The following is a 12,048-nucleotide window of genomic DNA, read 5'->3' as shown; positions in this document are numbered from 1 at the left end:
CAAGTTTTAGAGGAGGTTTGTGGAATTTCAGAAACCACAGGGGAGGGGAGTGAAACTGTCAGAAACCTCAGGGGAGGTTTCTGAAATTATCCCTAAATTAAAGGGAAAATTGCAGAAACCTCCCCTGAAACTACTGACAGTTGCACTGAGCTCCCCTCTAAGTTCTGAAATGGCAGATAGCACCCCTCAACAGGAACATTAAGTTGCAAAATCAGTCCAGGCAGCTTCAATTCCCATTAAAAAATTAGCTGTACAAGTGAGATAAAAAATTTGTTCCAAATTTGCCCTGATGTTGGTTGACAAGTAGTATTAACAAGAGAGGGGCTTTTTCATTAAGCACAAGGAAGTTCAGGGGGTATAAATGCAACAACATGCTTCCAGATGATGACCTGCAACAACTTCATTTGCTGAGAAACCAACGGCTACTTAACGGCTAATTGATGTAACTAAGGCACTAGCTTATAAACGATGGTCAGTAGCAAAATGAATACCAGAATCTGGACTCATGTATGCAGCAGCAATTTTCCAGCTCAAAACACAGCTTGCTTGATACTCAGTTTGGCAGTTTCAAGTCATATTGCAGAAATCAGAAAATGGCTTCTTCCAGCCACAGGAGAACATCATGGAACTCTCCTACATCCTTCACAATACAAAACAAATATTGCTGGTGCAATAGAAAGGCAACATTGAAGATTTCTGAGTCTGAAAACAACCCCAACAAATTATACTTTTTTGGGTAAACAACAAAAAAGCCCCCTGTGGTTAGGCAATCATACATAAAAACCCCTTGTGGTTTCATATCATACCAGTCGATACCCCGTGGTTTGAATTAACCTGAAAAGTGGACGGAAATCGTCAAATATTCGGCGTGTGTCTTAAACGAACTGCAAAGGCGCGTGCATATGCGAAAAACAGATTTCCACCACAAACTTTCACCTGATATGCCTATTTTAGCCTTCACTCTTTAATAATAAGAGACCAGCTTCCGTTTCTTCTGAGTCTTCATTCAATCTGTTTCCAGATTATTCAGTAACTACTGTAGACACCAAATTTTTAGTGTATTTTTATTTACTGTTATTTTTATTTTTCATGCTAGTTTTTATTTACTTTTAGTCTTTTATTTTTGTTTTAAGTCATTTTAGCATAGAATTTATTTTTAAAAAAAAAAGAGGGAAACCCGCAAGCGGGTTTCAGGCTATTTAACAAATTACTTAAAAAAAAAAATTTTTTTTTACATGCAAGCTGCGTTGAGTTGCACATGCCCATCGGAGGGCCCTAGGATGCCCAGCAAACCTCCCCTCTCATCCTCACCCTTCAGGTGAGGGTTTGAGAGTATGTGTTTGATATAAATAGAACAGAAACGCAGCTTTTAGTCATTTTACATAAGGGGGAAACCCGCAAGCGGGTTTCAGGCAGGCTATTTAACAAATTACTTAAAAAAAAAAAAATTTACATGCAAGCTGCGTTCTTCAAAAGGGTATTTTCGTCTATTCACTCAGCTCCGTCTGTTTTGCCGATTTCCGTCCACTTTTCAGGTTAATTCAAACCACGGGGTATCGACTGGTATGATATGAAACCACAGGGGGCTTTTATGTATGATTGCTTAACCACAGGGGGCTTTTTTGTTGTTTACCCTACTTTTTTTGTGCAAAATGCAAGTACTTCCAGTGGTATGAGGGTCCAGAAGAAGAAGAGGTTAACAGTAGAAACTATGACACCAATTCAGTGCTACAATCGCACCTACAGCAACAAAGGTCTATGGCTGTTAGAATGGAAATGCCAATTGTTCTGACAAGTGCAGTGGCTATACTTTTCATCATCAATCTCATACTTGTTGCTGTTTATGTTTTCATCCATATTGTGAAGTCAATAGGCTGATGCTATCCAGAAATGTACATTAGTGATGAAGTAGATATAGCTGCAGTTCGAATTTATATGTAAGACATAGGAGAGGAACAAGTTCCCTTCATCATGTATGCAGCAGCGTTTGTAGTTTACAATATAAATGCAAGCCAGAGTTCTGTTTATATCTACTGTCATCAATACAAAATCACTTGTTACCAACAATACAAAACAAAACAGTCACAGAAGCATACTTGTATTACAAGATTAATGCATTAATACAACAAGTCTGATCAGAATTCAGTAATTTGAAGTACTACAAAAGTGAAACACAACAGGCAAGTAATAGCAGAGCATGACTGAGCAATCCACAAAAAGTTCAAAACACCATCTGAACCATTAAATCACTTAGAACAGATGGTGAGGATTGCAATGTCATGAGAGGCAGAAACATGTCTAAAACTGCCACAGTATAGTACAAAATAGCTCTGTTATGTACATAATTAATGGCATACTACTGAATTGATACTTTCAGCAGTAAGCATTCACTTGCCAAAACTATAGAGATAATATCAGACTTGCATACTAAAACTGCTATTGTTGCTAACATTTGTTGAGTGCAGTGTTGTAGCTGCATTGATGGATTCAGATGCAGGTGTAGCAACTTGAAATGTAGCAATTTGCTGATGACCAGCTTGTTCCACAATTTGAGTGATCTGAGTAGTATTTGAGTAGTTTCTCTTGCTGCTCCCTCTAGCAGATGCTCCAGTATTGCTTAAAGGTCTTCCTCTCTGTACAATCACACGTGTTGAACATTACACTCAAGCATTTTATTAAAGCATATCATAAAATGCACTCATTCAATTGCACCTTTTTCTTTGAAGTGGTTGCTGTGCTCTGATTCTGCACATGCACATTCACAGTTGCAGGTGCAGGTTGAGTTGAAGGAGAATGATTGTTGCCTTGGCTTGAGTATACAACTGGAACATTGCCAGAGACATGATCCTAGCAGTAAACATTGACAAGTAATATTAGTTTCGACAAGGCATGTGCTATAAATGTTACAATCAGAAGCTTAAATAAGTTAAAAAATCTTACCCAAAGAGTTGCTCCTGACAGGCCCGTGTTTGCAGTCCCTCTTCCTGGTTTGCCTCTTCTATAGCTCTGTTGTTAAGGAACAAGCTAATTGTAAGTAATGAATTGATATAAAATAATCACATTCAGTAGCAATTTCAGCACATATAACACCTGCTGGCCAGTAGTTCTATTGCCATTCTTCTTATTCTGGACAGGTGCTCCTTGACATGACCTCTTGTTGTGACCAAAAGAGCCACAGTTTCCACACTTGATGCAGCAAAGTCTTTTTGGTTGTGACGCAGACTGTCCTTCATCATGTTCCCTTCTCCTTTTAGTCTTTGGTCTACCTGGAGCTCTTCTTAATGGAGGAGGTAGGACTGTTACAGGTGTAACATATGGCATAGGTGGCCACATTTTCTCATCAGGAATTGGATGAATCATACTTGAATATGTCTTTAAGTACTTATCTCTTGAGAACCAATGCTCACAGTAGGATTCCAGCTTTTCTCTCTTGTAGATAATCCCTAGTGCAGCATGTTTACAAGGAAGGCCTAAAATTTGAAATGCTCCACAATCACAAGTTTTAGCTGATAAATTGACTATGTAGGACCTGTTCATATCCCCCACTTTAAATACATCAGTAGAAGCCATAGTGAGTTCACATTGTCTTGATGCTTGTCCTATTTTTTGTAGTTTACCAAGCATCTTTGGTGTGATGGCAGTGGTGAGCATGCACCCTTTCTGATATCGCTTATGCATTTTCTTCATGAACTTCTTCCTCAACCCATCAACAAGTGTCAAGATAGGCTTCCCTCTTAGCTCACCTATCCATGCATTGAAGGACTCAGTGCAGTTATTTGTGACATGATCACATTTTAGTCCAGTATTGAACGTATATCTGCACCATGTTGTTTTAGGAATTTTGTCCAAGTATTTCCATGCTTCTATGTTTAACTCCTTTATGCTAGCCATGGCTTCATTATGTCCTGCAACATCAAAGCTTTTTGCTGCTCTCCAGAACAAGTTACTAAGCAGAATACCAGGAAATTGAGCTTTAAAATTACTGCAGATATGCCTACAGCAATGTCTTCCACTAGCAACAGGCACTCTCTCTTCATAAGCTATATTCAAGCCCTGAAATGATCACCAAAACATGCAAACAAGTTACACTAAAAAATACAGAATCATTGACAAGTACATAACTAATCCAGAATCTGGATGCATAACAGAATCAGAATAATGTTCAAGGCCTGTTGTGAAGCTCACCTTTTGCCTGTCACTCATGAAGGTTAGAGGACCATGAAAACCATTTTCTGAAGTAAATGGCCCAAAAAACTCCTCAAAGTAATGAAAAAACCAACTCCAGGTTTCTTTATTTTCAGCTTCAGCCACAGCAAATGCAATAGGAAAAATGCTATTGTTAGCATCTAATGTGACTGCTGTGAGAAGCACACCACCATAAGCACCTTTTAAAAAACATCCATCAAAACTAACAAAAGGTCTACAGCCTTCAACAAATCCACTTCTTTGAGCTTTGAAACTAATAAACATTCTGAGAAATCTAGGCTCAACAAGAAGAGTAGGCCTATCATAATGTATTTTGCAGATACTTTGTGGGTTGTATTTCCTGATCAGCTCTGCATACTTTGGCAATTTGGCGTACGATTCAATGTGATTGCCTTCAATCTCATTTCTTGCTTTAGTTAGTGCTCTATACATCTGCCATTTGCTTGGATGCACACCATACTTAATCATCTCAGCTTCTACCCCTTTGGTGGACATGTTGGGGTGAATTCTCATGACTGGAACTAGTTTCTTGGCAATCCAGTCAGCTGTAGCTTCTGTGTTCTTCCTGTCCATCACACATGTGTGTTCACCTTGATAAGTCTTAATCATAAAGGTCATGGAATCTAAAACTGGTGATGCATGGATTCTCCATTTGCACCCTTCAACACCACAAACAGCAGTGACTCTGCTCTTCTCATTCTTTAGTCTCATAATTGGAAATCCTTTCTGAATTACATAGTCCTTTAAAGCTGCTCTAAATGCATCGACATTAGTAAATAGTTGACCTTTCTTAAACTCTATCTCTACTTTTGGGTTGTACGTCCACAGTTTTGATTTCAAAGCTTGCTGAACAGGGTCAGTTTCTTCTTCATTTTCAGAATAAGGAACTAAGGCACCCTCCTCATTGTCATCAAAATCAGAAAATGACATGTCAGATTCATCACTATCGCTATGAACATCTAAATCTTTCTCATTGTCACTATCCATGCTGTGCAGCCAGCTTGAATCAGAGCTGGAATCACTATATTCACCCTCAGAATCATCAATGGCAACAACACATACCTTGTCCTTTCCTTTTTCTCTTAAGTTCAAATCAGTGTTATGACCATTTTCATTTATCTGATTAGCTTTATAAGATGGAATAACATCCATATCCTGCACATGCACATTAATCATTCTTCCAGACTTATGCATTTCAAACATTTCACGTACACTATCATCATCTGTAATATCAAACATACGATCTGTCTTAGGAATCTGACACCTCATATGTATTAACTTATTCAGATGCCCAGGGACTTCACCGAACACCTTCTCAGCAACATCAAATAGTAGATTAAGGTAACAGTAACCAATTGGATCGATATTTGGATTTCTCACTTGTTTCTCCTCATAGTGAACAACCATATCATAAGTAGAAAAAAGAGCCATCCTAGGTTTCAAAAGTGACAGAAACTTAGCAATGTAAGTAGAAAATAGCAGACAACTGTATCTAGTTTAGACACTTATGTCTACACTGATGACTAGTCATGAACTCAAGACTATTGTAGCATTCACTGAGTTGATACAAGTCTTAAAAGATCGAAAAATAGATCATGATCAAAACATCCATTGATAAACATGTCTAAAATAACATGAATAGCAGAGTACAACAGCTCGTCTAAAACCAGCTACAATATCATCATATTTGGCATTGATCATTACTGACAATAACATCACATTTGTTTCTGATCATTACTAACACATTCAACTCATGATGGAACAAAAAACATGCATTCACTGCACTCAGTATTCAAAAACATGATCATACAAGAGCTAAAGTACAAATTTATTTACCTACTCCACTTCAGTTCTTGCAAATTAACTGCAGTTGATGCTCAAAATTGGTTCCTAGCTCACGGTCACATATGTTGTTTATCTCTCACGGACAATCAGCCTCCCATGAACTAAGCCAGAGTTCCAATTTTCTTCTCTTATGTTTCCTTCTCTCAATGGTCAGAATTTTATCTGCAAGGCACACTCTCTTATGCTGCAAGTAGGCAGCTTGTCACCTCAAGAGCAACTTGTAACAAATTGGCGCCAATTCATGGCGCCATCTTCCTCAGCAATTGCCGCCCTGTTCTTGCCTCTAAAACTAGTCTCACACTAAAGCATACCCTTAATCAAAGCTGGACGGAGACTGCAACTTGAGTTAGTTAGTTAGTTAGTTAAGAAGTTAATTAACTAATTAGATAATTAGTTAAGCATCTAAAGTTAATTAGTTATTTATGTCAACAGATAATTAGTTAATTAATTAATTAGATTATTAGTTATTTAGTTATTTAGTTAAACTATGCATAAATAGTTAATTTAGTGTAAACTACAATTATCAAAATGACAAATGTTTTACTAGGTTTAAGTCATCACATTCTTTGGTAAAATTAAATTTTAGTGAGGGTATTTTAGTAAATTGACAATGAAGAATGTATTAAATTGTGTCAGTCTTTTTTTAGGGAGGTGATTGCTATTTTAAACTTCATAGGGGAGGTCAATGCTATTACCATAAAACTCAGGGGAGGTTTCTGCAATTATCCCTAAATTAAATTACTTGATAAGTCGAGATCAGGTTTGATATATGAAACTCTGACTTGAAAACCTGTCAACTCAATCGAATTATATATATATATATATATATTTGTTTTCTTCTCCTTGAGAAAGAAGAAGGTTTCTTAATGATAATATGATGGTTTAGTAGATAAGTTCCTCAAACACAATGAAGCTCTAAGTGTATCTTATACTAAATATTCTTCTTCTCCTCTCAAGAAGAACGGAAGGCTCAATTCCACTGCAAAGCTAAGCCTTTTTTGAGGGCAAGACAAAAAAACGAAAGGAGCAGTCAACATCTTCATTCTGTGTCATCTTCTTCTTGGAGATGAGAGCTGAGAGCCCCCCATACACCGATGTCACAGTGAGCGAGTGACGAAAATGTCCCTCGCCTTGTACCCCCGCTTCCACAGCCCTTCCCCTTGTACGCATTCTTCCTCCTACTCCTTCCCCTCTTCCCCCAAACTCCATTTCCTCACCACCTTCCCGCGACCTTCCACCACCGCCGTCTCCGTCCGCGCCAAGCCCAAAGAACTCATCCTCGGCAACCCTTCTGTTCTCGTCGAAAAGGGCAAGTACAGCTACGACGTCGAGACCCTCATCAACAAGCTCTCCAGTCTTCCTCCCCGCGGCAGCATCGCCCGATGCCTCGACGCTTTCAAGAACAAGCTCTCCCTCTCCGACTTCTCCCTCGTCTTCAAGGAGTTCGCCTCCCGCGCCGACTGGCAGCGCTCCCTCCGCCTCTTCAAGTACATGCAGCGCCAGCTCTGGTGCAAGCCCAACGAGCACATTTACGCTCTCCTCATCGGCATTCTCGGCCGCGAAGGCCTTCTCGAGAAAGCCTCTGAGGTATTCGACGAAATGCCCCAGCACAACGTCGTCAGGACCGTTCTCTCCTACACCGCCATCATTAATGCCTATGGCCGAAACGGTCAGTACCAAACCTCTTTAAGTCTGCTGGACCAGATGAAAAAGAGAGACCGAATTCTTCCTAGCATCCTCACTTACAATACCGTTATCAATGCCTGCGCTCGCGGCGGCTACGAGTGGGAGGGGCTTCTGGGCTTGTTCGCCGAAATGCGGCACGAAGGGATTCAGCCGGATTTAGTCACTTACAATACTCTCCTGAGCGCCTGCGCCAGTAGGAAGCTGGGGGACGAGGCGGAGATGGTGTTTAAGACCATGAACGAAGGTGGGGTTTTACCCGATATAAATACCTATAGGTATCTGGTCGAGACGTTTGGGAAGTTGGGGAGGCTAGACAAGGTTGGGGTGTTGTTGAGGGAAATGGAGGAAGAGGGGAATTTACCCGAGGTTACGAGTTATAACGTGCTGTTGGAGGCTTATGCGGATTCAGGGTCCATCAAAGAGGCCGTTGGGGTGTTTAGGCAAATGCAGGCTGCAGGGTGCGTGCCCAATGCCTCCACCTACAGCATCTTGCTCAACTTGTACGGGGGTCAAGGGAGATACGATGAGGTTAGAGACCTATTTCTTGAGATGAAGGTGAGTAACATACATCCCGATGCGGCCACATATAACATACTTATACAGGTTTTCGGGGAAGGAGGGTATTTCAAGGAGGTTGTGACGTTGTTTCATGATATGGCTGAGGAAAATGTGGAGCCGAATATGGAGACCTGCGAGGGCTTGATGTATGCATGTGGAAAGGGTGGGCTGCACGAGGATGCAAAGAGAATTCTTCTTCACATGAAAGAGAAGGGGATTGTGCCGAGTTCTAAGGCATACACTGCAGTAATTGAAGCTTATGGTCAGGCTGCGTTGTATGAGGAGGCTCTCGTTGCGTTCAACACGATGAATGAGGTGGGAAGCAAGCCAATTGTTGAGACGTATAATTCATTGATTCATGCATTTGCTAAAGGAGGGCTGTACAAGGAGTTTGAAGCGATTATTATGAGAATGGGTGAGCTGGGTGTTCCGAGGAACAGGGATTCGTTTAATGGTGTTATTGAAGGATACAGGCAGGGAGGGCAGTTTGAAGATGCTATGAAGGCTTATGTGGAAATGGAAAAGGCAAGATGTGATCCTGATGAGTGTACTCTTGAGGCAATTTTGAGTGTTTACTGCTTTGCTGGTCTTGCAGACGAGAGTGAGCAGCAGTTTGAAGAAATTAAGGAGTTGGGCATACTGCCTAGTGTCATGTGCTACTGTATGATGTTGGCAGTTCATGGAAAAAATGACAGGTCAGATTTCTATTGCCTATGAAGTAAATTTAAAAAAAAAAAAAATTTTTTTTTGGGGGCCCTCTGTGCAGTTGTATTATGACTGGCATTGCTGCATTAATGGGCGGCCAAGGTTTCGAGTCATACATTGCTACAATGCCATAATCTACAGTTGAATTTCACATTTTTTCTTGTGCCTGCTCGAGTTAACACATTTATATTATGTGTAGATGTATTTTACCTAATACAAAATGATGTTTTGCGTATCACAATCTAATCGAGTTGTTGAACGATAATGTAAAGAAAGATACACACACACACACATATATATATATATTGACCATAGGTATGATTTTGGCTTTAGCAGTTAGCTAACTATAAAATTCTAAGATGCGCTGACTTTTTCTTCATCCTTATTGACGAGTTACTGAATTTTCATGTTACTTTTTATTTATTTAATGTGCTATTTTTTTTTCAGTCTATTGGAATTTGTAGTTGTGATTTGATTCTCTCTCTTTTCCCGTAATTGAAGTACATGTAGCTTGGACTGTGTGATATTACTGCAAAGAATGTATAGTTGCGTTTTATATGTAATCCTGTGATTTCTTTTGTGCTTTGTTGGCTATTGCAGAAGACTTGAAGTTTTATATTACATGAGGTAGTAGTATGCATAGGGAATTTCTGACTTTCTCCAAACCTGTAGTGGGCTTTGGAGCTTTTAAGGCTTCGGATGTTGACTTTGGATATCAAATGTTTAGCTTTGGCTGTTTCAGATCTCTGAGAGTATATTGAAGTTATGATGCCGTGTTTTGAATGAATACTTTTGCAGTTTCTCTGTATTCATATTTTCAACAAATTTTACATTTTCTTCTTTTTCAGGTTGGACAGAGCCTATGACTTGCTGGATGAGATGTTGTCCACTAAAGCATCCAATATCCACCAGGTCATGGGGCAGATGATCAGAGGTGATTTTGATGATGAAATTAACTGGCAGATGGTAGAGTATGTGCTTGACAAACTTAACTCTGAAGGTTGTGGTCTAGGAATGAGATTCTACAATACGCTTCTAGAAGCACTTTGGTGGCTTGGCCAGAAGGAAAGGGCTGCAAAAGTGCTAAATGAAGCAACAAAGAGGGGACTCTTTCCTGAACTGTTTCGTATTAAAAAATTTGTCTGGTCCGTGGATGTGCACAGGTATTGAGCTGCTTCCGCCCGTTGAGTTTCTATTTCCTCTGAAGCAAATCTAGTATGACAAAGATGAAAGATTTGCAAGCTGTGGTTGCTTATGTACTACTTGTCCTTTCGTTGTTTTGACCCTTTTAGGATGTGGCCTGGTGGTGCATGCACAGCAATTTCTGTCTGGCTGAAGAATATGCAAGGTCGGGTAGATGATGGGGAGGATCTTCCTCAACTGGCATCCGTCGTTGTGGTGTAGGTCTTTTTATTCTATGTTTAATTATATAATAACCTTGTGTACTAGGTTTTTGCTCTTACATGCTATTCCAGCTCCAGTAACCCCTACCAAAGAAAACAAAAGGTATTACGTGGAAATGGGCAAAATATAAAAAGTGAAACAGAGTATACAGGAAAGAAATTCCTGTCCTTTTCTGTTGATATTATTCTTTTGGGTGATTGACGCTCGTGCTCTTTCCTGTTTTGCAGACGGGGACATATGGAGAGGAGTTCCATAACACGAGATTTCCCTGTTGCAAAGGCTGCATATTCTTTGCTGAAAGATAGTGTTTCATCATCTTTTTGTTTCCCGGGATGGAACAAGGGACGAATAGTTTGCCAAAAATCTCAGCTAAAGCGGATTCTCTCTAGCACTGAATCATCCTCCAAAGAACCTAACAGTGATGCTGTGATTAATATAAGTAACTCTCCTTTGCCCTTTGTGGAAACGGGAACTTCCAGGAGTGACGTCAAGAGAAGGCGACGCGAGAGTGGTGACATTGAGACAGGCTTTAGAACAAGAATTGAACTCACTACTAGCACAGCTTGAAGAGAGAATTGCTTTCAGCTGCTTTATTTGGGCAAGTGTTAGCCAGTGGAAGAGTTAAATGGATGAGGGCTCTGGACCAAGCTGCGCGCTTAAAACATTGCATCATGTTGGAGACCAAGTTTCGATCTTAGCTAGCATAGACACACATGCTGGAGCAGATGTGACCTGATTTTTGACTTTGGTGGTGCTAGCCTGCTTGGTTAGTTGAACCCTCAGCAGATGACATTGGAGCCAAAATTTTTGTCCGTGGCTTCAAGTGGAGAGCAGGGCGGAACACACTTTGATGTGTTGTGGGTGAAAGATCTTATTCCTGTAATCAATGACACTGACACCGATTCAAAATGCTCAAGTGACTTCCATTTTGGATTTTTAGCAGTCATCAGCGCTTTTGTTACGTAATGGTTGCTGATTGTAGGTAAAAATGGCCATCCATTAACTGAAGAATGAATGTACAATATGTTGTCTCCAATTTTGTTGTGATGAATTACTGACACAAATATAATTGAGTAGTTAATGCTGTTGAAACTTTGCCAAGTTCTGATTTGGCTTAACCCTCAAAAAGTTTTTTGGCAGGGCAGGTTTTAATGTTGTTGGTCTCATATTTGGCTGACTAGTCATGGCGGACTGCAATATGAAATCTTGTGTTAATTCTATCAATGCCTTCTTCCCCTTTTGGCCCTTCTTCCCTCTCCTATTGCTGCTTCGGCATAGCAGTTTTGACAGGTTCTTTTACCTACCAACTCTGCATTAAGAGTTAATATGCGGCCATGTTGGCTCACTCTAGTGGTTTGCTTGTCCTCCTCTCTATCCAATATTTGATATCCACCCTAAAACAGTTTTTTTTTTTTACAAAAATATATTTTAGGTTTTAGAATTTGAAAAGTAGTTTCCCCATTTAAGAAAAAACGAGTGTGTTTTTTCAACCTGTAGTTGGAAATGTTTTTGTAACCTATACCATACCATTATTCCCTCTCAGGTGAGGTTTAACTCAAGGGACTTGATCAAGAAAATTTTTTCCTAACATGAGGTCTTCTTATTATTCTACAAGAAACCGTCTACGCACGACCAGCTTAATAT

At 39.9% G+C, this 12,048-nt stretch overlaps 1 protein-coding gene across 1 annotated transcript; it reads left to right on the top strand.

The window, feature by feature from the left end:
* The first annotated feature begins 6,990 nt into the window (after positions 1–6,990).
* LOC113768012 (pentatricopeptide repeat-containing protein At1g74850, chloroplastic) lies at positions 6,991–11,505 on the top strand. Its single transcript, XM_027312225.1, has 4 exons — positions 6,991–8,990; positions 9,849–10,163; positions 10,293–10,400; positions 10,632–11,505. Exons 1-4 carry the CDS (start codon positions 7,171–7,173, stop codon positions 10,969–10,971), a joined length of 2,583 nt encoding a protein of 860 aa, XP_027168026.1. The 5' UTR covers positions 6,991–7,170; the 3' UTR covers positions 10,972–11,505.
* The last annotated feature ends 543 nt before the right edge of the window (positions 11,506–12,048 follow it).

The sequence above is a fragment of the Coffea eugenioides genome, chromosome 4, assembly GCF_003713205.1.
Source record: "Coffea eugenioides isolate CCC68of chromosome 4, Ceug_1.0, whole genome shotgun sequence".
In the NCBI taxonomy this organism is placed as follows: domain Eukaryota; kingdom Viridiplantae; phylum Streptophyta; class Magnoliopsida; order Gentianales; family Rubiaceae; genus Coffea; species Coffea eugenioides.
Note: the sequence above shows the minus strand (reverse complement) of the source record. Positions and strands in the feature narration are given on the sequence as shown.